The sequence below is a fragment of the Phlebotomus argentipes genome, unplaced genomic scaffold (genome assembly GCF_947086385.1).
Source record: "Phlebotomus argentipes unplaced genomic scaffold, Phlebotomus argentipes genome assembly contig_15, whole genome shotgun sequence".
In the NCBI taxonomy this organism is placed as follows: domain Eukaryota; kingdom Metazoa; phylum Arthropoda; class Insecta; order Diptera; family Psychodidae; genus Phlebotomus; species Phlebotomus argentipes.
In genome coordinates, this window is record NW_026776181.1 from 3346514 (window position 1) to 3373435 (window position 26922).

Consider the following 26922-nt stretch of genomic DNA (forward strand, 5'->3'; position numbering starts at 1 on the left):
TGCTTATATTGTTTTTGATACCTCTCTTTGCTCCAAATCTTCCGCATTAATTATTTCGGGATAGTGCACAATTTCTCAGTGACTTTCCACTAGAAACATGAGTTAGATAACATCAGCGGTGAGTAGAGCCAGTTGCGTGTGTTATTTGGCAGTGATAATGTGGCCTAAGACAGCAATATTGATTTTCCTGTCGTCTCCTGTGGTTGTCATTGAACTGTCTGGATCGGAAGAAAACCCCAAAATCTCTGCACTTTGCTCAATCCTCCAGGGAAAATTGCATTTCGTTCTCTCGTAGTTCGTGAAAATTGTGCGTGCTAGGACTGGAGATGAGCGCAAAGTGCTAAAAGTGCATCTTTTCCGTCTTCCGCAGCGGGACAAGTCCGAGTGAAAGTACACCAGTGCTCGGCCTATGGCTGCGGTGCAGTTCGCTGACGCAAAAGAAAGATTCCGACGTGGAAAATGTGCGATTTATCGTGAGAAGTAGAGCAGCAATCAATTAAAATCAGTCAGAAGATATTACTTGGGCCGATAGAGAGGTTTGTCCATGGGGTTTACTCAGAAATGTTGGCCTGAGCTCAACAAACATAAGAATGTGTGCGCGCTTGAGGTTCCCGGATTGATTTCCATGTCGGAAATCGCGTGAAAAGTATGACGAACAGGCGAGCGTGAATTGGGGAAAATCCATGCAAAAGTTGCAACTAGGGGAAAAATACTTGAAATAGTTTCGCCTGCTGCAGTGGTGAGAGATTTTTGGAAAATTTCCAAAAGCCAAAAGATAAGCTTTGGCCAGAGTTCATTAAACCCCGAAGGCGGTATTTATCAGTTGTATTTATTTATCTAAGGAATCAATATCCACATGATATATTAGGCGAAATGAATGGCATTTTGCCTTTCAGTGCAGGAACATTAATCTTGGCCAGTGTTGGAACATTTATTGCATTTTACGGCCAAATCAATGGCAATAATGTCCCTTTTCCAGGATAAGTGACACACATTTTAGCCCGGAAGAGCAACAAATGGTTATTGAATTTGCCCCTTGACTGCAAAATTTAATTACTGGGGCTGCTCTGCCTCGGAGAATGGCGAATTGTTTGAGTGTGCAAAGTGTGACATCATTCGATCTCATTGAATATTCCACAGACGATTGCAGAATGCAAATTAATTACTCATACACACTTTACAGCTTCTCAACTTCCACTCCTCCTATATCTCTTGCAGACTGACATGCGGAGTGCCCAAGAAAGTGCACTGGATCTCTAGAGACGCACCGAGGAATAGCAGAGCACACGAGCTGAAGAATGTCGCAGGACGGAGTGTCGAGCTTTGGCGCAGGCAAGCACCCTGTGCGGGGAATCTCCAACACGAAGCAGACCACGAGGCCAGAACTGCATCAGATCAACAATATCGTCTCGGAGAGGTATCTGTGGGAGATGAGACGGAGGACGCCCAACACCACGCCCGCCAGCACTGTCCTCAACTCCCCGGATCTCACGGAGAGCGAATCGAGGCACTCGTATCATCATCATCACCATCAATATCCCATCAAACTCGGAAGGAGTCCGGTAAGACTGATTAGCATCCGTTCTGCCGTAGAAACTTGTCTTCGACACGTTTAAGCTAATGATTTGTTGTGGCTTAGATGTTTTAAAGCCCACCAACGAATCCAAATGATTGATAAGATTGGATATAAGATGAAATTTCTATCTATTCCTCACTTTAAATATTCTTCCTTATTATCGAGGTTGTAAAACCTGAACTTTACACTGAGGTTAGCAGAAATTTTATTGATTCCAACTACAACAACACAACTATAAAACATGTACTATTCTCATCATACAGTTTATTGTGCGGAAAAGTAATGAAGAGATGACTGCATTTTATTCCAGGTGAGTCATGCGGACTCTGCCAGTCCTGTGTCGCCGTCAGGTGGACCGGCTCTGGTCACAGAGGGTGAAATGGTGGTGTTTGATGACATAGGGGACAGCTGGAATGGTGGCCGAATGATTCTGGACTCTCCAACGATTTCCGACACTGAAGGTGCGGCAGCGCCACGTCCGGATGGGACATCCTCTCCAGGCAGTGGCAGTCGAGTGGCCAAAGTGATCGGCGGGCTGCCAATAGCCGAGTACGAGGGTTCGCCGAGGCGCTTTGGGAATGTGCAGTATGACTCTCCAGGAGCAAACAGGGGGAGAAATGTTCTCGCATCTCCGGCAATGTTTCCACCGCGTCCGGGATTCCCGCAGAGGGTTGTTCCCTCTCCTAGTGGTGCTTATGGGAATTGCCAAGAGGATCTGGGACAGGAGGATGTGAAGCTGCAGCCACCAACGACTTTTGACTATCTCTATGAGTTCTCTGAGACACGAAAGGTGCTTGAGGAGTTCTTCAAGTGTCCGGAGGATGACACTGAGCGCGCCAAGAGCAGCAGCAGTGAGTTTATTCCGCATGGATATCACAATCAGATGGACAGCGTGCAGGATCACTGCTATATAGGACAGAGGCTGGCGCAGAAGACGCAGGAGACGCAATCGCCCACAAGGAAGATCCGAGAAGAGGAATTTGATCACAACGATATTGAACTGTACTTGGATTCGGGCAGCAGAAGCAGCGGAGAGTTGGCAGATACGGAGCTGGAGCATCATGTGAGAAGACACTCAAGGAATTTCACCCTCTCGCCAGAGACGACGGATTACGACTCCAATTGTGGGGATCTGGACAGTCTCTCTAATGATATCAACGGAATTGTGCCGGATTTCAATAGGCTCTACACTTCGATGCCTGTTTTGGAAGATGGTTTGTCTAGTGGACATGCGTCAGACACAGAGAACAATAATCCTGCGATTGGAGAGGCCAGACAGCGAGTCATTACAGGTGGGAACTTCCTGGAGCAATCCTCCAGTCCGAAGAGATGCATTGAAGGCATTCAGGAGCACGATCAGGGGCAGGAAGTGAAGAGTTTCCCAACGCCACCTCCGCCGCAGCCTCTACAGGATGTCCAGGCGGCACTCAAGGATATCAGGACGACTCTTCAGCGTACGAAAACTCTGCCGGCGGCCAGTACTATTCCCACAGCCGTGGATAGAAACATTCCCAAGGGCGTCATTGAGGCGGCAAAGGAAACAGAGTCGCCAGTTTGGGTGCCCAGACATCACAACAACGCCACTTCGCGGGAGAGTCTCAGCTCTGAGCATCCCTCGAAGGCCATGAGTGGGGAGGACGAGGAGGCGGACACGGATCTGGAGACTGATCGGCTTCTGGGTCAGCAGAGGCTCGACGATCAGGGCTTCTACGAGGACAAGACCGGCATGTGGAAGGGGAAACTGGCTAAATCTCCTTCGGGTTCAAAGTCTCCGCCTCTGGCGCAATCGACAATCCGACAGGGTGTGGGCACTGCACTGTCGCCCACATCTCCAGTGTCTGGCGGCTCTGGAGGGAGGATTTCACCCGCCACGCTGGCTGACAAGAGTCCAACGGACTCCATTGGCTCCAAGAAGGACGACAGCAGGAAGGGAAAGAGCAGAAACAAAGAGGGTAAGTTTGAATTGTGTGTCTCAAGACAGTAATTAAAAATTTTCCTGTGCCAAAGTTGTCCAAATAATAGTAGAAATGTGAGTCCGTAATGAGAATGTTGATTTCTCTGTTGGGGAAAGTGCGAAATGAAACATTTATTAGAGTTTTGTACACTTTGCATAAACTTTCCCAAAAACTCTTCTCCACCTCTTGTTTGTATCCTTTCCCCAGCGCGAAAACAAGTGCAGTTGTGCAGATGCTGCAGTTCTTAAAGGTGTTACACATTGTTTCACGGTTGATTTATTAACGGAAAGTTTCTAATTGTTGCCTTTCTCGCTGAAACTCAACTATTACACAGTACAAGTGGCCCATGTTTGACCCTGTCTAGAGAGCTTAAAGCTGTTATTTATGGCAGTGTTGTTGCACATAGAGCTTGTCTGTTCATAGAACAAAGTTATATTGCTGTAGGGAGAAAGAGGGACGGAGAATATTTTAGGGGACAGTGGGTCATATTGCTTAGTCATCCCTCTCACTAATTCCATCTTTATTCATGCACTTACCATTTACCATTGGAATGTTAACTGATGTAAGTCAACGCAGTATTTTCCTCCGCATAACATGATTTTGCTGACATCTTTGTTTCTTCAGCTCTCGATCCTGCAGTTCTTATTGAGGGAGTTCTGTTCAGGGCCCGATATTTGGGATCCACTCAGCTGGTCTGCGAGGGTCAACCGACCAAATCAACAAGGATGATTCAAGCTGAAGAGGCTGTTTCACGAATCAAGGTAAAACTTTTTGCTTACTTTATTGAGAACAAAATTTTCTAAGAGAATAAATCTCTTTAAATGCTTTCTTATCGGATTGATTAGGCATTGGTAAGAAAATTCAGCAATTTATATGGGCAGAAATGTAAAATAAAAATGGTACTTTTAGGCGCCGGAGGGCGAGAATCAGCCCAGCACTGAGGTGGACCTGTTCATCTCGACGGAGAAGATCATGGTGCTGAACACGGACCTCAAGGAGATCATGATGGACCACGCGCTGCGCACGATCTCGTACATCGCGGACATCGGCGACCTGGTGGTGCTGATGGCGCGCCGGCGCTTCGTGCCGCAGGACGTGGACGACGGGCCGAAGCCCAACCGGACGCCCAAGATGATCTGCCACGTGTTCGAGAGCGACGAGGCGCAGTTCATCGCGCAGTCCATCGGCCAGGCCTTCCAGGTGGCCTACATGGAGTTCCTGAAGGCCAACGGCATCGAGGACCACAGCTTCGTGAAGGAGATGGACTATCAGGAGGTGCTCAACAGCCAGGAGATATTCGGCGACGAGCTGGAGATCTTCGCCAAGAAGGAGCTGCAGAAGGAGGTGGTGGTGCCGAAGGCCAAGGGCGAGATTCTGGGCGTGGTGATCGTGGAGTCCGGCTGGGGCTCCATGCTGCCCACCGTCGTCATCGCCAACCTGCTCTCCTCGGGCGCCGCGGCGCGGTGCGGACAGCTCAACATTGGCGACCAGATCATCGCCATCAACGGACTCAGCCTCGTCGGTTTGCCACTCTCCACGTGCCAGACGTACATTAGAAATACAAAGACACAGACTGCAGTCAAATTTACGGTTGTGCCTTGTCCGCCTGTCGTCGAGGTGAAGATCAAGAGGCCCAATACGAAGTATCAGCTAGGATTCAGCGTTCAGAATGGAGTGGTGAGTATCAATATAAGTACATACTGAGTATGATTGACTTGATCTGATTGCTTTTCTCTCTGCAGATCTGCTCATTGCTGAGAGGCGGAATCGCGGAGCGAGGCGGCGTCCGAGTGGGCCACAGGATAATCGAGATCAACAACCAGAGCGTCGTGGCGGTTCCTCACGAGAAGATCGTCAATCTGTTGGCCACTTCCGTTGGAGAGGTTGGCAGAAAGTGTCCTTTTCCAGCTTTCCTTCGAGACTAACTTCGGATTCTCTTGCAGATCCTCATGAAGACAATGCCGACGTCGATGTTCAGACTGCTGACCGGACAGGAGAATCCCATTTACATATGAATCCACATATCAAGTGCTGACTGGCTGGCAAACATGTGAGATTAGAGGTGATGGAAAGCAAAACCAAATTAAGGCAAGAATCCCACTATATCGCGGAGAAACATAGCGCAATCAAGCTGAAAAGTATTTAATCCTCAAACGTCTAAAACCTTATTTATCATGTGACAGAAGTGAAATCTCTGCCCGAGTGTATTTGGAAGGGGCGAGAAAACTTTCGAAATAAGTTCTAGTCCTCACATTCTACATGTATTTTACAAGTTTAAATTGATACGTAAGCATTAGAATGGAAAGAGAGAGAGAGAGAGAAAAGAGATTTGCGCGAGAGGGAGGAAAAGTAATTTAAAGAAAAATGTGAAGATTTTCGGAAGCTGGGGGAAGTTAATGCAACAGACTGTTCCAGAATAGAGACAATATCGTGAATGACGTGTACTTTTTTTTAGTCATTAAGTGGAGAATATTTATTAACAGAATGAGAATAGTAAGAAAGACAAGAGATAGTGTAAATGTCCCTTTTTGAAATCCTTCATTGCGTAGTTTTTCTGGTGAATTGATTTTTCGGATGGAAATGCACGAGGAAAAGTGTCTCGCCAAAATCTGCAATGCAACAAATATCTCAGAGATTTTCTCATGCTGTAAACTTCAATTGTTCTTCCCCTAAAAATATCTCGAAGAAGAAATCATATTTCCTGTGAGCATTTCCTCGTGTATTTTTCACAATGTTAGAAGAGCAAAAGAGTATTTTCGTAATGTATAACTGAGTAAAGATATTAAAAAAAAATGTCTCTTTTTCAGTGTTAACAAAGAGTGTAGATGAGAAACTTTAGTGAATTGATAAAATTACAAACAGGGTGTTTATCGTAGACGAAGAAGAAAACAACAGAGAAGAACACAAAAAAACCTAAAATATTGTCATTTTGAGGGAAATCGCAATGGAAAGTGATAGAAGGCGATAAGAGGCATTTTGACAAACAAAAAGGGCCAATCTCAGGAAGATCCTAGACGAAACCTCTAAAATAACTCAAAGGAAAACCCCTTTCACGAAGCACACAATTTCATTGTAATGGCAAATCGCTCAAAGCAGACTTTCCTTCCCCCCTTCTAGCTGTCCTAACACTAATGCGCGTCACTGTGAAGATCGCAAGAGCGATTGTTGAGCTGATAAAATGGTGAGAGAAGCTTCTAAATGTCGAGCGAGAGAAGATTTTTAATAAACTAATCAGGCAATAATTTATCACAGAGAGAGAGAGAGAGAGAGAGAGAGAGAAAGAAAATGAGGAATGTGAGATGAGAAAATGTAATGGGAGATTAGCTGATAATAATGATTACACCGTGTATTTAATCTTTCCTGACGCAGTTTGTAGGAATTGGTAGTGTTGGTCCTCGAAAGATAGTGGAACAATCGTCACGAATTTCACTATTTTTCTACGTTCAACAATGTCACAGAATTGATTGTAGTTTGTGTTAATTATGTGATAAGAATCAGATTTTCCTTCATTCTGATTTTTGATACTAAAATGTTTAATTGTGCGAATGATTAGTCTCCGTATAACAATCAACCTTTGTGTTCTCTGTCAAAGAAACAAGAAAAAAAAACAAATAGATGCATTTAAAAGACTTTTTCTTTCAATTGGAAATAATAATTGACGATGAGAGACAGATGAAGAAACATCACTGTTTAATTCCACGAGAAGATGTGGCGAGAAGAATTTGAATTAAGTCGTATACCAAAGTGAGAACAGAGGAAAAAAAATGATAAATAAAGTGAATTTTTATGTTATAGAAAAGAAAAACAACTCCCATGGCTTTTTAATTACTTTTTTTATACTGTACTTTTTGCACTTACAAAATACGTCTTGTTCACACTATCCTTGCTTCTTTTATAGCATTCCTTGTATAAATTTAACACTATATCTTCTTCACTCCCCTTATCGACTCCTCTTCGCTATTGTTAATCACAGTAATCATTTAAATCTAACTGAAAAAGGGGGTTGGGATGGTTGGACTTGCAGATTTCCTCCTGGCTCAGCGATTGTATTGCGTCACTACATTTCACTCACATTGGACGATCCGTTGCGCCGTGGATCGAAGACAGCCTCCAGCCTTTGTGCCCCATCCGAACTGATCGCCGTCAGGGCTGCAAAGCCCGATCCTGGAGACACTTCGTACAGCTCATGATTTCTTTCCGAGAAGCCCTTAATAATCTCTTCATTGAATCCATTCTCAAAGTCCAGTCGCATTGGCGCCAATTGATGGTGAATTCTCTTGGCGTGCATGGCATCGATTAGGCTCTCATTGAACACCAAATGACGCATAATAATCTACAAGTAAGCGTTTACAAGTCAATTTCTCTGGCCAAAAACAACGTGCGGAAGAATCACACTTACATAAGCCACAGACGTCGTAATCTTCGATCCTCCAGCGCCACCCACAATCATCCGCACATTTCCCTCACTGTCCACCAAGATTGCTGGACACATTGAGGACATTGGAGTCTTCCTGGGACTGATGAAATTGGCAGGAGAAGCTGGCACTCCGTAAACATTTTCCACCCCGGGAATTGAGAAATCATCCATCTCATCATTCAGGATGATTCCAGTGCTCAGTGAGCGTCTCATGGCGCCAAAGCTGAAAGAATGACACGAATAAATATTTCTATCAACTTTCGTTTGCTTAATTTCCGCAGAATTCCTGCCCAAATGGGTCATTTTCTGCAGAGGAAGTTCTTTATAATCACTCCATCAGTTGCATGAAACACACATGAAACATCAATACAATTCAATGTTTCGAAAGTCAAATTGTTCCCATTTTAATGAACAATCAACAATTTAATATCCCACATTTGATACAATTAAACGCCTTCTTTTATCTCGTGAACTTAATTGCACGCGATAAGGTGTGAAATAATTTTCTACAGTCCCACAAAACCAATTGCAAAACCCCATCTTTAACACTAGATTTAACACAACGACCATTTGATAACACTCACATGTAATTCACCGTGCTTGTGGCAGCGACGGCGTCTCCATTGGGCGCCAGGATGGAAATATGCGCCGTTCCGTGATCCTCGACATTGGTAAAGTCCGCTCCGTAGTGCTCAAAGGTGTTGTAGGTGGTGTTATCATCAATTAAGCTCCTGATGATCTCTGCATATTCGGCATTCGTGAGGTTCGCCACGAGCGCATCGACCGAGGGCACGAACAGCGGATCTCCCATGTTAGTCCTCAAGGCGTAGGCGTACTTAAATGCCTCGACAACCCTGTGCCACGTCACAGGTGACTCCAAAGTGTCCAAGAAGCCATCCAAGACGTTGAGAATGAACGCCAAAAGTGGTCCAGAAGTTGGAGCTTGCGTTGAGTACATCGTGAAGCCACTCTTGAGATTCGCCGTCACGGGTTTGTCCCATCTCACCCTAAAAAGCCATCACAAAAGAAAGGAATTCACAGTGATTTTCCATAGTCACCAATCGCAATTATGTTATATCGTGACATTGAACTATTTTCAAGTTCATTAAAAGTTTATGTCACTCTTTTGAGCTTAATTGGGAACATTGAAGTGCAAAAAGTTAATCCATTTGTATGTTAAAAGCAGACTTTTTATGCCATTGGCAATTTGCGCGCGAATTGTCATGTTAATGCCACAATGTTCAATTTACTCTTCGTGCACTTTCGATTTTACTGACTCTCCATTGTGGTTTGACAACAAAAATAGATGAATTGAGGACAAATATTTATACAATTTACAATTATTGTGAATATCTTCATGCTTTACGCTTCACATGACTGATAAAAGTGGCCATAAACTGTCTGATTTAGTGGCTTCAGTACATTTATTGGATAATATCTCACCGATACTGGAGGAGATCCTGTTCAGTGACAATTCCTCCGAAGCTCTGAATGTCCTCAATGAATCCCTTCGTCAGACGACCATTGTACAGTGCATTAACACCGTCTTCAGCGATGACTTCCAGAGTCTCTGCCAATTTGAGCCTCTTTATGCGATCACCAATCTGCCAAGTGGTGTTCGTCTCCGGATTGATGTAGATCTCCCTGAGAGTGGGCTCAGCGTAGATTCTGGAAGCGCGGCCCCTGAGAATGTTCTCCAGATAGGGAGACACCAAGTGCCCCTGACGACAGAGCTCAATTGTGGGCTTTACAAGATCCGCCCAAGGCAACAATCCGTACTTTTGATGCACCGACCAATAACCCTTCAGTTCACCGGGAACGGCAATCGCGAGACCCCCTAAAACAAGACACACCATTGTCAAGATGGGCGCAATTTATCAATCAATTGCCTGATCATGTGAATTCCAGAGATAGAAGTGTTATCAGCAACTCACCCTCGACGGAATTGATTGTGCCATTCTTGAACATATCCTCAGTGGCAGCCAACGGAGCCACTTCTCTCGCAATCAGCGACTCCACCTCACCCTTGCTCTTGGAATAGATCGTCATCACGAAGCCCCCGCCGAGTCCCATGCTCTGCGGACAAGTCACACCCTCGCAGAAGAGCGTGGCAATGGCAGCATCGGCCGCCGATCCATTCCTCCTCAGTATCTCCATCCCAATGTCCGCGCACTCCATCCCATTCGCCACAATGGCCATCCTTCGAGGCTCCGACTCCACATTCTTGGGCTTCCACACCGTGAAGTACACCGTGACCAACACCACAGCCACCACAATTGCCGCCAGCAGAGCAGCAATCAACACCCTCTTCTTCGTTATCGCCGGAAATCTGCAAAGCAACAGACAGCACTCATCAGCTCTAACACGATAGTTTGCCTTATCAATTGTGTGACATCAGTTTTAGGATTGATTCATTATCGCGCGCGTGGAATTTCAACAACGCACTTAGGAAAGCATGACGATTGATTTTTTTTCACTATCCCTCAGACGTAAATATTGAGAGACAAAACACTGATATGACGATACTTTTAAACTAGTCAAATGATACAATATTCCTTAATGCGAAATTGTAATTGCGATTTTTCCAACAATGTGCAAACGAGAGAAAAACATCACGTTTTGAGAGCTTTTAGGGAAGATAAACACAAACTATGAATCAGCATAACTCTATTTTTCACGCTACAATCTTGCATTGATAGTGTCTTATAGTTATTCGGCAAAGGTTGAGTCAGAGTCGTGGTGCAGGAATTCGGTCAGAAAGCACGTGCTAGCTGATTGCACATTTATGGAAAATGTCTTGCAATGGCAAAAGAGACTTGAAATACGACAACCTGACAACGAAAACCAAGTGGTTGTCTGTGAAAGTAGTTTGCGAATTACAGATAACGAAATTTGACCGGTGATATTAGCTTATTCAAAAACCTCAGCTAATCTCCTAATTGAAATATGATTTAAAACATTTCAAGACGAGTTTGCATAAATTATCTCGCCGGCAAGTGTGTGCGCTCAATTCTAGTTCAGTAGCATTGATAACTGACTGAGAAGGAGCTAAAGTCAGCCATGTGAGACCGGTTGGAGGTTCAATTCGACCACCTGTGAAATTATTAAAAGCTGAAATTATTGAGTGCGACAAATGAGCGAATAATTCTCCTCTTTTTTTCTGTCCACTTCCACATTGCATATTCTCGCAAAGCAAACCAAATCTTGTCCAACGAGAGTGAGAGTCAAGGTAGTTTATGTTGACTTACAATGAATGCAAATGAATCTTAATGAATGGATGAAGAGGAGAAAAAAAGGTGAATTTCTTGCACAGCTGATGGAGCGTTTAAATTGACCAACCAACACTCTGTTGGCTCCTTTTTTGCGCCACTCAATATTTATTGTTAAAACAAAATTGATTATTAATGCAATTGTTGGAGGAAGACAGCAAATAGAGAGAAAAAATGTGGCCCACTTTCAAGAACACCTCCCAAAAAAAAAATTGAAAATACAATTCAATTGACCAATATTTGCACATTTGCTGTACTATTTTTTTTATCGACAGCCTCTTTAAAACTGAATTTATGAGGTAATTCATATCTTGAACCACTCTTTACCCTTTCAATTTGCACTGTAAGGGAAATTTTGCAGACACATTGCGAGAGGAAACTGATCATTTGATTACAAAACCACGAAGAAACTCGCAACATTTCCATTCATGCGACATACAAAATCAAATGCCAAGTGCGCGTGATTCTGTCTTGAATTTATATCATTAAATTGATAAATTGCAAGTCTGAGAAAGAATTGCGCAAAATAAAAGTACTATTTTTCTCCAAGTGACAATTGAATGAAATTGATGCTATTATTGTACACTTCCTGGCCACATTTTGCATTTGTCACTTCATCGAAAAAGGCAAGTATTTTGAGACTGAGCTAAAGGCAAAATTGCGCAACAGAGACTTTTGAATGAGATAAAAATACACCACTTCAACATATCCTAATTTCCATTATGATAATCTTCTGTATCTCTCTAAACACACCATTTTAATATGAATGAGATTCACTGCAAGTTCCACTGTTTCACCTTCATTCTCATTCACAACTTTACTTTCTCATTTTACATATTTCATTACTGTATTACTATATTTTCCGAATTTGCATATTGATTTTGCAAATTAGCAAAATAAAAAGATTAAACGTGACTTGAGCAACTGACAATGAACACTTGGAAATTGCATATTAAGAAGAATATTTTTCAGATCCAGTGTTGCGCTCTTGATCATTCTGGTAAATCGAGTAAATTGCCTAGAATTATCGTCTAGACATGGGAAACTAAATAGTAAAAATACTTATTGCAGAATCACAAATAAAGTAAAATGATCATACACTTGATCTTCAACTGAACTTACATCATTATCACCTGACTTTCGCTTTCAACTACTGCACTACAACTCTTTTAGGTCATACACGTTTCCCGATAAGACACCTTTAATCTCGCCTTCTAGACTTGCAAAATCTCCTTGAGTGGACCAAAAGTGAGGGAAAGAATCACTGCAATCCTTGATCACTTTCACTTTACAGCCGCGATCACAGCCAAAATAATTAACCTTCTTTCGATCGAAGAATAAAAACCCGTAGAATAAATGCACTTTGCTCGCGCACTCTCGCCACTAAAGCTCAGCTATTTGGAAAAGCGACTGCGCGCTGAGGCGACTGGAGTGGAACTGGGAAAATTGGCGATAACAATCACTTCAGGTACTGCCAAGACCGCGATCGTGCGTGTATTCGCGTTTCCCTGAACACACCAGAGCTTCGCGGGAAAGCCACCCAAAGCTCCAACACACGATGACTATTAACATTTCAACAATGCCTCCCACTTTTATCTACACGCTCCTCCGCCTCTTTTCTCCAACTCGTTATCAATTCTTTTTCTGCCACTGTGAACAAATACCAAAATTATGTATGCAAAGTGGTGGACAAAGCTTTGTGAACCAGCAAATTTGGCATACAAATTACAATGTAGGGATGAATGCACAAATTGTTTCATCACAACTGAGGTCACGTTCACAAAGGCCGATCATGCACTTTATTCAATCTAATAGTGTAGCAAAATAAACTTCCTCACTAAGGCCCCAAACAGCTGAACGCGTGACGTCCAAAAAGATCCATCTGTGCGAGAACGTCAATGAGAATTAGAGTTCTAACAAGCGCGTGTTTCAGTCCAACATGCTAAGTAAACACAGAAAGCCGCTAAGCTGAGCAAATTAACCGATTCTAGACATCTTTTTTCGTCTCACGATAGAAACTGTTTGGCATTACAGCTCATTACCGACTCTCATTAGCACACATTTGCACAATTTTTATCAACAGAATGTCACCTGAGACGAAAAATTTGTCAACAAATCTATGAAATGTTCTATTTTAGCGTTCCTTGAACCGGGAAGAAATATTTCAAGATTCTTTTAAGACTATTAAATCTGTCCTTAACAAATTATACATGTCAAGACCAACTCAATAGATGATGTGCAAATTAATAGTAACTTTGGACACGTGCTTTATATCAGAAAGCGTGAAGGGTAATTGTTATATTCAATTTTAATTTACACATAAAACAATTATATGGTGTACTAAACTCAATTATACAACATGAACACTTCGTTCAAAAAGGGCTCAAGTTGAGTTTAGACTTTAATTCGCTTCTACAAGGTGAATATTAACATTTTTAGGACTTATAAACCATATTTTCCAGATTAACGAACAAACTAACCCAATTACACGTCTATAAACACGGATAATTCAGATATAAGACAATAAAACATAGGAACATTCCATTTCACGATGATCTCTCACCAGGTATTCAACCTGATAAGTCAATTATTATCTCTTCATTAACTCCTGACTGGAAGTCATAAACAATTGATAAACGCATTCTTCTAATTCACAGCTAACACTACACATTGTCACAATTATCATCAACAAGCGCGTATTATCAGGCCATAATTATAAGACACTGAACGACAGATTGACCGATAAGATTGCCATCCACCAATATGCATTTAACTCCATATCACAGCCCATTAAGCCACCTTGAAGGAATATGAGCACTGATCGCCGTTTAGAGTCAATTGAGAAATTACTCGTGAGAGAATCATCTGCGAATCAAGATGAAACTATCACTCGCCTTTCTGTGCTTCATTTCCCACTGCCTTTGTCAAGTAAGTGTTGATCTCTCAAGAGATAACAGAGATAATACAAACATGGTATCGTCTTAGGAATTCGAGCCGATCGTCCTTGTACATGGCGGAGCAGGCTTCACGTCAGATGAGAGAGATCCTGAGAAGTTTGCAGGCACCAAACTGGCCGCACGCATTGGCTATCTCGCCCTGATGGAGACAGGATCTGTCTTGGATGCTGTGGAACAAGCTGTGAGGAGCATGGAATTGGATGTGGGCTTCAATGCTGGATACGGAGCTGTCTTGACACTCAACTGGACTGTTGAGATGGACGCCAGCATTATGGATGGGCGTGATTTGTCAGCAGGATGCGTTTCTGGCGTCCAAGACATTCTTCATCCAATTTCACTGGCCAGAATGGTTAAGGACAAAACACCACACACGTTCCTGTCAGGAGTGGGACTGATGGAATGGGCCAGACAGCAGAATGTCCACATTCTCTATCCACCAGGACAGATGGCTTCGGAGCGAGCGAAAGCATCGCTCCAAGCTTGGCTGGACAGTCAAGCACAAAACCCTGGAAACACTGAGACTTTCGGTGAACCTGGAACCGTTGGAGCTGTGGCCATGGACGCTTTTGGGAATCTAGCCGCTGCCACATCCACCGGAGGAATAACTGGAAAGTATCCGGGCAGAGTGGGAGACACGCCTCTGTTGGGCAGCGGAACCTACGCTGATAATCGCTACGGAGCCGTTTCCACGACAGGACACGGAGAGAGTATCATGAAGATCACCCTCGCTAAGGACATCATCGCCCGAATGGCTTATCTTGGCTTAGACGTCCAGAATGCCTCCATGCAATCCGTCGAAGAGATGACCGAAATGCTAGCCAACACAGCTGGAGTCATTGCTTTGGACACAGTGGGAAATCCAGGCATCTACACGTCCTCCGGCAAGATGTCCTGGGCCTACCAGAGAGGCGAATACGTTCACTACGGCATCCGTCCGGAGGATGATTTCATAGAAAATGCCTGAGCGATTAACCCCAAGTATGTGAAGTGCATAACATTCCCGAGACACTTTTATGTCTCTTATCGCCTTATGACAAGTCAATAAAGCCTGCTCTTAACATAAGAGGTGAATCAGTTGTTTTCGTGTCAGTCTCTCATCGGCTGTTTACCGTTCAGCATCTCTGGTGAGTTTCCCGAAGCTGAAACATGACCGGTCTCAAATATTCCCTAATCATTGTCCTTCTTTTGCATAAAATCCACACTCAGATTCTGCCAGAAAAGGTTTGGTACTTGAGAAAATATCTAAACAGTGCAGATAACGAGCTAAATCTTATCTCTGGCAGACAATGGAGCCAATAGTTCTCGTCCACGGGGGCGCTGGAGATATTCCGGACAGTCGTGACCAGGGGAAACACAATGGAGCCCTGATAGCGGCCAGAATTGGCTACAGAGTCCTCAAGGAGACGAATTCCGTCCTAGACGCCGTCGAGGAAGCCGTGAAGTCAATGGAATTGGATGAGAACTTCAATGCAGGCTACGGATCTGTTCTGACGCTCAATGAGACTGTGGAAATGGAAGCCAGCATCATGAGAGGTTCAGATTTGTCATCGGGCTGCGTGACTCTCCTCAGAGACATCAAACATCCAATAAGCCTGGCCAGGATTGTGATGGAGAAAACTCCGCACAACTTCTTGGGCGGTGAGGGAGCAATGGATTTCGCTGTACGCCAAGGAATAGAGATTCTCTCACCGCCAGGACAACTTGTGACAGAGACGGCGAGAAAGGCACTGGAGACTTTCAAGAAGACACAGAATCTGGGTAGTTCTCAGCCAGGGAAGACAGAAATAGGACACGAGGGAGGCACAGTTGGTGCTGTGGCCATTGATAGACTAGGGAGAATCGCTGTGGCAACGTCAACGGGAGGAATTACTGGGAAATATGTGGGAAGAATTGGAGACACTCCACTTCTGGGCTGTGGAACCTTTGCTGATGATCGTTTTGGTGGAGTGTCAACGACAGGACATGGAGAAAGCATCATGAAATTTGTCCTAGCAAAGGATATCGTCAACAGAATCGCATTTCAGGGTGTTTCAGCTCAAAAAGCCACCGAAGAATCCCTTAAAGATATGACAAACATCACGGGAGGAACGGCTGGAGCGATTACAATCGACAAAGACGGGAATATTGGCATTTACCACACATCACAGAAGATGTCTTGGGCATACCAGAAAGGCGATAATCTCTTTTATGGAATCCGCCATGGAGAGAACTTCACAGAGAAAGCCTGAATAAGTGTAAGCATATTTTGTGTGCCCCTGTGCACTCATTCTTCAAGCCTCATGCCTCGACAATGCATGTTATTAATAAAGTCTTATCAGCAATTATTTTTTTTCTAATTGTCTCGCCAAAGTTGTGAAACAACAGACGAACAAACTCCACAAATTATTGAAGTTTGCCCACTTTCAAGTGCACAAGATGTGCAGAGGCGGAGAAAATCAATTATGCCATTGACCCAATTTCACCCCCACGGACTGAACTCAATTTCCACCCCAACCCATTTAATGTAAATGCGACTTACTGGAGGGATTTGAGGGTGCTTCCGTGGAGTGGCGAGTATTTGTAGCGCGCCCACGTGCGGAAGCGCCATTGAAGGAATTGCTGCTGAATCTTTGAGCCCCAACACGGAAAATCCATGATATAATTCACTAAATCACTTTGTGTCTCTCACGAGCCGGTCCAGGAGTGTCTATTTCACTGATTATGAGTCTCTAAAGCACATTATTGCCACTGATATCTCGCTGAGATTCATGGGCTGTCGTCTCGCCGTAGCAATGTTTTGCCTTCGGATCGCGATATTTGTTCTCATGCTGCACTGAGTGGGAATCCGTGCGGCATTTGGCCAGGCACAGCTCGAAGTTGTCCTGAACAGAGGCAAAGACGGCTTTCTGGCGACCTGTCGCCTTCTCCATCACCCGCTCAAGAAGTTCCTTCTGCAAATGCGAGAGAGATCCCGATTAGAGCACAATTCCAATGACTGGGGGATGTGAATTATGAGACCTTGTCTGGATGAAGACAACAAGACACGCAATACTCGTAGATTGAGCAGCAGCCAGTGTCTGTGCAGGTTTCACAGCTGTAGTGAGTAGTGGAGGGTGTCTCCACATTGCAACATCCTGACGGCAGGAGGTCGAATCGGGAGCAAACAAAACCTCTGTCGTCAACAATCAGGAATCTTCCCTGAACCGAATTCCTGCACTTCACACTGGGATCGTTGAAGCTGGTGTTTTGCTGCTCCTGGAGCGTCCTCCAGATCAGGGGATGTTCTCGCTTCACCTCAAACTCAGCGTCTGAATCGATGGACAGGCTCCCGGACTGGAAGAGTGTGAAAAACAAGCATTTTCTTAGATTTGGGCTGGATAATGTGAGGTTAGTGAGAAACAGGAGATCATTTCAGGGCGTTTCACGTACAAAACCAAAGAGATTGACAACGAAATACAGCAAGGAGAGCAGGAATATAATAGCCAGAACCAGTCTGCGACGGATGAACCGTAATAAGGCCATGTACCACATGGTTTGGGTACCAAATAACTTCAATGAAAATTTTTCACACTTCCAGCGGCCATCGAACTGGACACACTACCCAGCTGACGAGCCCCGAAGAGGAAAACCAAAATATTGACAAACATTTCTCATTTATCTCAAACATTTCTCCATGCGCCATATATTGTATTCCAAAATGTATTTATTGATTTTCTCTCCATTTGTTCAATTGGATATTTTTCAAATTCCTTTCTTATGTGGTTTCCAATTTGAGTACTGCGTACGGAACACCTTTCCGCCATGGGTGGACATGTCACAACGGGTTCCCTCATCAGGCAACCCGCTTTCAAATTTTGGATCATCATTGCAGACAAAAAACACAAAGAAGAAAAGCGCGTTTCTAGTGGAAAATTTAGCACGGAAAAGCCATTTTCTGCCTTGAGAGCAAATTCATTTACGCTTTTGTGATTATCCCTGGTGAATGCTCGACTCGAAGTGATCCCAGAAGGCGTTTTATTGAGTGCATTTGGATGATTTTTGACGTGGAACTTTGACTCTCACTTTTTTTCATCGCGTCGGAGCGCCCCCACGGGAGACAGCGGAGCCCCACGACTAGAAGAGCATAGACAGAGAGGAAGATGAGTGAATTGACGCCGGAAGAGGTGAGGAGTGACGTTCCTGAGCGGGAGAATGAGGTGCTAACGGGGCCTTTCTTGTACAGATTCGCCAGCGTCGATTGAGACGCCTGGGAGTGGACCCCAACAGGGAGAGAGCGTTGCAGGAGGCTGGCGCCAGGGGGCCGGCCGTGTCCTCGTCCACTGAGGGCGCGGGCGGGAAGACTTCCGGGGAGTCAGATGAGCGCCAGTCAAGTATTGAGCTGGTGGAGCACCGACAGAAGCAGCAGAAGATCGACACGGAGCTCAGCAATGAGGTGCTGACCAGCTCATCCGTGGATCAGCACAGAGTCAATAATAACTACAGGGGCAGCATTGAGATGACTGGTGAGTTGAGCGCACAGAAGACAGCGCGCGGTTCATTGACCCTGGGATTCTATTTGCAGAAGATGATGTGAAGAGCGCCTCGGCCAGCAGCACCACGGACAACCAGGCGGTGCAGGAGCAGCAGATGGAGACGGATGAGTGTGTGGAAGCGGACAAACTGGGCGACTGTGATTCCGGAATAGAGAATATGGAGACGGAGGATTGCTCTGAGAAGGCGATGCCCAGCGCTGACATTCTGCTGGACAATCGCGGAAATATGAAGCTGGATATGGAGATTTACGTGTCGAAGGTGCTGAACGCCACATGGGCGGAGCACTGCAAGGGGCTGATTATTGCCAAGGAGGTGGCCACTGAATATATGGACAGTTTCGAGGAGGTGGCAGATATTGAGGATCTCACGTCCAGGGTGCTGTTGAATGTGATTCAATACTACATGGAGGGCTTCTTGAAGCAGAATTCCGCCAAGTTTGACTTCTCGGTGCCGTCCTCGAGTAGTCCTTCGGAGGAGACTCCCGTTGAGCCCTTTAAGCGCCGCGTGGCCGCTCTGGATTATCTCATCAGATGCTACGACATCATCAGGGGCGAGTGCTACACCCTCACATCCTCCAAGCGTGTCAATTTGGCTGAGATGCTACAGTTAATGGAGATGGTGAAGGTGCAAATCCTCCAGCACTCAGTCATGGTGCTCAACGGAACGATCAGGGGCAGTAAGGATCCCGTGGAGTCGACAGAGAAGCCCGAGAAGTCTGCATTGCTGCAGCTGATGTACGAAAAAACAGTGGAGAGTGACTTTCTGCAGTCCTTCGTGGCACTGACGTACAAGAACATGGAGGTGTTCAAGGAGATCTTCGAGCCTCTGCTGAGGCACTTGTTCAGAGACATGCAGAAGGCCATCGTGTCGAAGGATCTCAACGTGGAGATCCTGGCGAAGCTCGATGAACTCACAGCCATCACGATTGAGGGCAATGTCCGACCAATTTGCAATCTCATTGCGAAGCAGTACAACTTCTTCCCCATCTCGTGCAGCAAAGCTCCGGGCAGGGAGATTGCCAAAGTGAGCTTCCTGGGACCCTTCCTGTCGCCCACGATCTTCGTGGAAGAGAATCCAAAGCTCGTGGAAGCAATATTCACCAGCGACAACGTCCTTATTGACGCTTCGCTGCAGTCGAGCCTGCAAGCTGGTCTTGGCTGCATTCGCAACTATCTGCACTCGATCTTCCATGCACTGCTGAAGAATGTGGAATCCAGGAACTCAGTGTTGATGTTTATGTCCACTATTCTGAAAGCGAATGAGAAACGCGCTCAGATTCACACGGATGAGCGAGTGCTGGCCAGAGATGGTTTCATGCTCAACTTCCTGGTGACGCTGCAGAAGTTGGCAGCCAAAATCAAGCTGGATCGTGTAGATATGATGTATCCCTTTCACTGGGACTCGCTGATCCACATTGTGAAGGACACGAAGCTGCGGTACGAGTCGGAGGAGTACAATGAGTGGATGCAGGAGTACAGGAGCAGTCATGTGTGGGAACCGACAAACTTCCAGACGCAGTGCTGGTTTCTCACGCTTCATGCGCACCATATCGCTGTGATTCCGGCGATTCAGCGCTACAATAAGAGATTGAGGGTGATCAAGGAGCTGCAGCGTCTCGTGTCAGAGTTGAACAACACAAAGAGTCAGTGGGAATTCACGAGGTTGGCGGCGAGGAATGAGGACTTGAGGCAGCGCTGGTCCATGCAGCTGATGAAGTTGAACAGGTCAAAGGCGTGCTGCGATATTGGACTGTTGGATGAGAATCTCCTGAGGCAGTGCATGCGCTTCTACAGCACTGTGTGTGAGTTTATTCTGTATCACATGGAGGGCAGGAAGATTGCTGGGCCCTTCATCACGAGCATCTCACCGCCTCAACTCACGCCCACGCCCGAGTTCTCGGCACTGCCTGAGTGGTATGTGGAGGACATCGCGGACTTCCTGCTCTTCTGTATGCAATACGCCACAGATGTGATTGTGGAGGACATGGATCACTCCATCATCACGTGGCTGCTGACCAGCGTGTGTGCGCCGCACTGCATTAAGAATCCCTATGTAACTGCCAAACTGGTGGAGGTACTCTTCGTCACCACACCCACTATTCAGACCACATCGCAGAGTCTCCACAACAACATCATGTTCCATGACATCTCGCTGTCGGTGCTGCCGTCCGCCCTCATGCGCTTCTATACGGACATCGAGACCACGGGCCAGAGCACGGAGTTCTACGACAAGTTCACCATTCGCTACCACATCAGCCACCTGTTCAAGTGCATGTGGCAAAGTCCTGTGCATCGCCTGGCGATGATCAATGAGTCAAAGACTGGAAAGCAATTTGTCAAGTTCATCAATATGCTCATGAATGACACGACCTTCCTGCTCGACGAGTGCCTGGAGTACCTCAAGCGCATCCACGAGACCCAAGTGCTGGTGATGGACGAGGCGGAGTGGGCGAAGTTGTCTGATGAGGCGCAGCAGACGCGCCAGCGTCAACTCACGCAGGATGAGCGGCAGTGCAAATCCTATCTCACGCTGGCCAGGGAGACTGTGGACATGTTTCACTATCTCACGGTGGACATTAAGGAGCCGTTCTTGCGTCCGGAACTCGTGGACAGACTCAGTTCGATGCTCAACTTCAATCTGCAGCAATTGTGTGGGCCAAAGTGCAACAACCTAAAGGTCAGGACGCCGGTGAAGTATGGCTGGGAGCCGAGGAGACTTCTGGGCCAGATCATCGACATCTACTTGCATCTCAGCTGCGATGAATTCGCAGCGGCTCTGGCGGCTGATGAGGTGAGTGTAGATGCCAATGATTCGATTAATAGTTTGCATTCTGGTGTGATAATATTCTAACGGGGTTATCGCACTGTGAAGCTGCAAGTTAAAAAGTTATCACGCATCTTAATGATGATAAATCTACAGGGAGAATGAGGGCAAATGACTAAGCTCTATGTTAAACATTTTTTGTTGGCTAAATAATGTAATTTTCATATTTCTGGCTATTCTTTGCAGAGATCCTTTGAGAAGCATCTCTTCGATGATGCCGCTGATCGCATTGAACGCCTCCAGATCCGATCGACAGTGGAAGTGGAGAAGTTCAGAGCTCTCCTTGCCAAAGCTCATGATATTTATGGTAATTTTAGTCACTGGATTTTCCCAGTAAATTTTACTTACTTCGCCTGTGATTTTTGCAGTGACAAATCAACAGCGAGAAGACGAATTCGCTGATGCTCCGGATGAGTTTAAGGATCCACTGATGGACACGATGATGAGTGATCCGGTGATTCTGCCTTCGGGCGCCATCATGGATCGTCCCATCATCATTCGGCATCTGCTGAACAGCAACACAGATCCCTTCAATCGACAGCTCCTGACCGAAGACATGCTGCAGCCTGGTGAGTTTCTATTGACCTCTAAACACGGACAGTTTTCCTGACACTTCCTCCTCTTTCAGCCACTGAACTGAAGGAGAAGATCCAGGCTTGGAAGCGTGAGAAGAGGACTTCCGGCGGTGAAAGCTCCAAGCGATAAATTGAGTCTCACATCGCGCGCGTTATAGCAGTAAAGGCAGAAGTTGGGTTGTAATTACAGCGGTTAATATTAAACTGAAATGAAATGTGAAAGGAATTTGCGAAATTCACGTTGAGAAAATACATAGAGTCGTGAGAGAAGATGAAGTATAGCAAGTTTTCTTTTGTACAAAGAAATTCTTTATTGAACCAGCCACAAGTTTTTCTTTACATAATCAAATATATGTATCAATAAAATTACTTTCTAAGTTATATATCATTGTTTTGTAGCCCCAAGTCGACAGGGAAGATATTCATCTACTACAGTTTATCGATTTAAAAAATATATAAATTTTATTTATTCTCATTCTTAACAACTAATAAATTAAGTAGCAAAATTGGGTATTCCTTCTGTCGTAAATTGTTTTTTTTTCTTTTCTTTCTCTTGCAGTATATTCAGTATAACTTGTAGAGTGTTTTCGGAAAAGGGGGCGGGGGGGCACAAGTTGAGGAATGAGTATGTTGATTCCTAAAAACAAACATCCTAAAGTCTCAGATATTGTCGATATTGTCAGGATATCTCCTTCGATTCTTCTTCATACTTTTTCTTTTGATATTGTTCTCGTGCGTGTGGGACGACGCCGAAGGACGCGCATCCTTCCGCATGGATTATCTGCGCTGTGCAGACATCAAGGACAAAAACAACAAGGATGGCGCGAAGGCGGGACATGATGAATAAATTTGTGCAAATAAGTTAATCAAGTGTGAGACACCTTCGATGTGACGCGCAATAAATAAGAGAACACAAATAATAGCAACAAATTAAGGAGTAAATTAACAAATACAGATAGTGTGAGTGCTTTGATAAGAGGTACGAGAGAAATGCTAATGTTCTTTGCTCACTTTTCCACCACTAAATCCACTTTTTCTCCCCCAAAAACCAGCCGCTGCTTCTCTTCAAAAAGGACTTTTCACTAACTTTGCATAAAATACATGTAAAAAAGACGTTCTTGCAGGACGACAATAACATGGAATATTTATCTTGCAGTTCTCACGCACAAACAGTACATAAATTACTTTTGTACCAGCGACAAAAAGGTGAGAAAACCCATCTTTATACCGTGTAAAAGGTGTGTAAAACATTAAAGTTCGGTGTGTTTAAATGAAAATAGCATGAATAACCAGGTAAATGATAGGGTAGAAATGCATTTCTTATTTGCCCATCGCGAGAATGCATAAAACATACATTAATCATCGATCATTTGTGCCAAAGAACATTCTTAAAGCACATAAAGACGTCTATTCATCTTTGTATTATCCGTCATTTTCAATCATTCTACCGTCTTCCGGAGACCAGCGACGTGGAAGTGGTCCTGGAAGGTGTCCTTGGGCAGACGTGAGCAGCCGCCGCACGTCTTTTACTTCTTCGTGATGAAGGGCAGGTGCGGCGTGCAGAATATCGTGAGGACGAAGAGGAGGCCAAAGAAGAGGTTCAACTTGGCCGTCTGTCGTGGGACGCTGTGCATGGTGACGGGATTGCGGAACTCCTTCTCGATCCTGAAGGCGTGCGGCAGCGTGACAAGCGGCAGCAAGTACCAGAGGGAGTACTTCACCGCCAACACCACGAACATGCTGTACGGCGTGAAGAGGAGCAACGCGTACAGCACCTGCGACGCCGTCCGCCCAATCAGGATGGCCAACGTCACGATGCCCACCTTCTTGTCAGACTCCGTGTCGCGCGTGTTGTTGCTGTGCAGAATGGCCTCCGTGTTGAGCGCCAGCGGAATGGCGTAGTAGATGGTCGTCCACTCGAAATAGCCCGTCTGCGCCATGTATGCGAACAGTACGGAAATCGGCCCGAAGATGATGAGGATCAGCACATCGCCCAGCGCGATGTACTTCAGCCCGATGCCGCCTGTGTAGAGGAAGCTGGAGCTCAGGCCGCCAAAATACACCAGCGCCAAGTGCTCCATGCGCGCCGGACTGAACATCGCCAGCAGAATGAAGCCCAAGCAACCGGCCAAGTACAGCACAGCGCCCAGAGACACGACCTGCAATCACACGCAGACACACTCTGTTAGCCCAAGTCTTCCTCCTCAGCCTACAATCTACATTGCAAGTTGACAAAGTGAAGATAAAATCTGGTGACTCAATCGAGTGCGTTGATCATTGGCGAACGTTCTTTGTTTAGTTACCCTGAATGTTACAAAATTATTTAAAATAAAGAAATTATCTGGTTTTTAGGGAAATAAGAATTTTTTATATCTGTTTTACTGTCATTTTTTGTTAGCCAAAATACACAGATATTTGATTTCTTTGATAGATTCAAAGATAGATCTTTAATAGATCGATTTATTAAAATCATTCAAAGCATATTGAATATGCACGGTTTTCCATAAAAAACATCATATGGAATTACGTGTGAAACTTCACATGTTAATCGTATGAGATTGTCATGCATATTTCACATGAAAACGTGTGAACGTGCGGTACCAGGGGATCAATTCTATTGTGTCACATGTATTTTCCAATAACGTCGATAATTAACACTGTTGTGATTTTGCAGCAGATTTTTCATGAAAATCTCTGTATTTTTCCGTGAAGGTTTAATTTCCCAATTGATCGTAAAGTGCATCAATTGTTTGTAATTCAATCAATATATAGATAAACATAGCGATATTTAAATATCTAACTTCTGAAATGCAGAAAACGTAATAAAATATGAATTATTGCATCTGAAAACCGAAAAAAACAATCTCTGAAAAAGAAAACATTCCTTTCAAATTCGTAAATTTTGTTTGTTTTAAACATTTTCCAAGCCAGAGGAAAGTTAAGATGCCATAAGATTTAAGCAATGATATGAACACATTATTATCCCATCTTCAAATTCTGTATCCAAGTCACAATTTATGTGATAAGAGGAAGATTCGAAAACCTCAATTTGCAATCACTTGACCTTCAAAAGACATTCTTCCGCAGAATTAAGCCCATAAATTTTTTACAATCCCAATGAAAGGCAATTGCATTACATTCAATCCATTCTTATCATCCTAACGTAATATAATTGGAATAATCTATTACATTATCTGTCGTCTCAATGGTTTCTTTTTTATTGAAAGTCTTTGATTTCCCGACATTTTAGCAAAGTAATGGAAAATTGGTGAAAAGATCTTAATAATTTAATCAGGGAAGCTTTTTGACTGTCTTATGTTAACAAATATCTCAGACTGTTTGGAATTCTGAGGAAAATTCAGTGCACAAGAATCATTTGCTCAAGAAAAGAAAAAAAAATCGAAACATTTAGAAAATTTTCTTCATCTTGCTACTGAAAAGAGATTAAAATCTCGTCTTCTTGGCGTCTGAAATTAACGTTCTTTGTTCACTTTGTCGATGAAATATGATAAGAATTTACGGGGAAAAGTGATTTTTGCATCCGCTCTTCGAGCAATTTCTCAATGAAGTGTAAATGCGAAACTTCTTTGAACAAAAAGCACACCTTATTTTTAGACAATTCCCAAACCCAGAAGATGTGGGAAATTTCATCTTCACATCAGGAGAACGCGAGCGCGCGAGAGACGCACGCTGATCAGTGTGTAAACAGAAGACCTTTAATTTATTGTTGTGCGAGGAATTTCACGCCGAGGGAAGAGTCCAGGATGGCGAGAAGAGCGCTGAAAGTGATCCGGAGGGAGAGATGCGAAACATCTGCTCACTGGCGGAAGCACAGGAAGTGTGCGTGGCGACACACAGGTCAAGTGGAGAGTTCAGGGAAGACAATGGGGGGCCTTTTCAGGCGCCCACACTCTCGCGAGTGGAACAGAGTGTCGCGCACGCAGTGCAAAACTGCCCAAACAAATAAATCGCCGACTCCCGGACAGCGTCTTGAGTGAATTGTAAATAAATATGTCGAAAATCAATGGGAAAAACCGGAGAAAAATGGACTTTGTTGGCAATGTTTGGACAACAGTGCAATAAATAATTATGCGCTGTTGCTCAGCTGAATGTTTACAGAATATTCCAGGGATTCTCACCTCGTCCTTTGTCAAGATGTGGTCCACAAGCGTCCGGTCGTCGGACTTGCGGTTGTCGATTCCCTTGATGAAGTCGAAGTACGTGTTGACGACATTCCCGGCACAGTGAACGGAGATGATGGTGAAGAGCGTGAGCAGGAACGTGAACACGTTGAAGTCGTAGGCATGGGAGGAGCGGCAGGCCAGCGCGGTGCCCAGGAGGGTGGGCACGAGGCTGGCGGAGAGCGACCAGGGCCGCAGGGCGAGCAGGTAGGTCTTGATCTTCATCAGGGCGGCTGGAGAGGACACGGGCTTCGGGGGCTGCGTGCCGTTAGCCTTCTGCACCTCCGGCGTCACCGTTAGCGGCGCCCGGATGTCCTCACTCACGCACGATGCCATTTGTCACACTCCAAAGCTCTTCTCGGCCTTCTCTTTCGCTCTCGCGCGCGTCCGGGAGTGCCCAGACAGAGACACCACGGATTACAGTTACACAATTGCAGGTTATGTCCCGCAAGAGAATCCAGTCTTCAGCTTACGTGCGGCTGCTGCTGTGGCTGTCAGACGATTCAGGGAGGGTTCACTGCCGGCACTGAAGCACTTGCAGACACTAAGAGTCGCGGATGTAGCACTGAAATCACTGAATCCTCATTCCCTCTGGTCCAGTCGACGTCAGCCCATCATCGCGTACACTCCGCTGGCAACCCGAAGTGAGCCGAGGCG

General features: G+C 44.9%; 7 protein-coding genes across 10 annotated transcripts; 4 read left to right on the top strand and 3 right to left on the bottom strand.

Annotated features, from left to right (window-relative positions):
- The first annotated feature begins 1 nt into the window (after position 1).
- LOC132263172 (protein lin-10-like) lies at positions 2–7339 on the top strand. Of its 2 annotated transcripts, none has more exons than XM_059762797.1 (7): positions 2–118; positions 1219–1562; positions 1887–3528; positions 4156–4292; positions 4441–5208; positions 5274–5414; positions 5475–7339. In XM_059762797.1, exons 2-7 carry the CDS (start codon positions 1299–1301, stop codon positions 5544–5546), a joined length of 3024 nt encoding a protein of 1007 aa, XP_059618780.1. In that variant the 5' UTR covers positions 2–118; positions 1219–1298; the 3' UTR covers positions 5547–7339. The 2 variants fall into 2 exon arrangements, with proteins under 2 accessions (XP_059618780.1, XP_059618782.1); XM_059762799.1 differs by having other exon boundaries at positions 4171–4292.
- A 6-nt stretch (positions 7340–7345) lies between these two features.
- Positions 7346–16808, bottom strand: LOC132263174 (scoloptoxin SSD14-like). Of its 2 annotated transcripts, none has more exons than XM_059762803.1 (6): positions 16693–16808; positions 9883–10277; positions 9392–9785; positions 8533–8955; positions 7931–8171; positions 7346–7864 (listed from the first exon to the last, which is right to left on the bottom strand). In XM_059762803.1, exons 1-6 carry the CDS (start codon positions 16806–16808, stop codon positions 7589–7591), a joined length of 1845 nt encoding a protein of 614 aa, XP_059618786.1. In that variant the 3' UTR covers positions 7346–7588. The 2 variants fall into 2 exon arrangements, with proteins under 2 accessions (XP_059618786.1, XP_059618787.1); XM_059762804.1 differs by lacking the exon at positions 16693–16808 and adding an exon at positions 12340–12668.
- On the top strand, positions 13886–15204 carry LOC132262280 (probable isoaspartyl peptidase/L-asparaginase CG7860). The gene is made up of 2 exons (XM_059761498.1): positions 13886–14145; positions 14203–15204. The coding sequence occupies exons 1-2, from the start codon at positions 14095–14097 to the stop codon at positions 15136–15138; spliced, it is 987 nt and encodes a 328-aa protein (XP_059617481.1). The 5' UTR covers positions 13886–14094; the 3' UTR covers positions 15139–15204.
- LOC132262028 (probable isoaspartyl peptidase/L-asparaginase GA20639) lies at positions 15256–16496 on the top strand. 2 transcript variants are annotated; one of them, XM_059761145.1, is made up of 2 exons: positions 15256–15298; positions 15381–16496. In XM_059761145.1, the coding sequence occupies exon 2, from the start codon at positions 15461–15463 to the stop codon at positions 16400–16402; it is 942 nt and encodes a 313-aa protein (XP_059617128.1). In that variant the 5' UTR covers positions 15256–15298; positions 15381–15460; the 3' UTR covers positions 16403–16496. The 2 variants fall into 2 exon arrangements, with proteins under 2 accessions (XP_059617128.1, XP_059617127.1); XM_059761144.1 differs by having other exon boundaries at positions 15270–15395; positions 15458–16496.
- A 74-nt stretch (positions 16809–16882) lies between the features above and the next one.
- On the bottom strand, positions 16883–17758 carry LOC132263180 (SREBP regulating gene protein). Its single transcript, XM_059762809.1, has 3 exons — positions 17583–17758; positions 17172–17486; positions 16883–17104 (listed from the first exon to the last, which is right to left on the bottom strand). The coding sequence occupies exons 1-3, from the start codon at positions 17682–17684 to the stop codon at positions 16883–16885; spliced, it is 639 nt and encodes a 212-aa protein (XP_059618792.1). The 5' UTR covers positions 17685–17758.
- Positions 17759–18004: 246 nt separating this feature from the next.
- LOC132263171 (ubiquitin conjugation factor E4 B) lies at positions 18005–22465 on the top strand. The gene is made up of 6 exons (XM_059762796.1): positions 18005–18316; positions 18376–18655; positions 18715–21476; positions 21696–21816; positions 21878–22078; positions 22138–22465. The coding sequence occupies exons 1-6, from the start codon at positions 18293–18295 to the stop codon at positions 22212–22214; spliced, it is 3465 nt and encodes a 1154-aa protein (XP_059618779.1). The 5' UTR covers positions 18005–18292; the 3' UTR covers positions 22215–22465.
- A 920-nt stretch (positions 22466–23385) lies between these two features.
- On the bottom strand, positions 23386–26905 carry LOC132263178 (ubiA prenyltransferase domain-containing protein 1 homolog). Its single transcript, XM_059762807.1, has 2 exons — positions 26224–26905; positions 23386–24243 (listed from the first exon to the last, which is right to left on the bottom strand). Exons 1-2 carry the CDS (start codon positions 26599–26601, stop codon positions 23611–23613), a joined length of 1011 nt encoding a protein of 336 aa, XP_059618790.1. The 5' UTR covers positions 26602–26905; the 3' UTR covers positions 23386–23610.
- Positions 26906–26922: the final 17 nt, after the last annotated feature.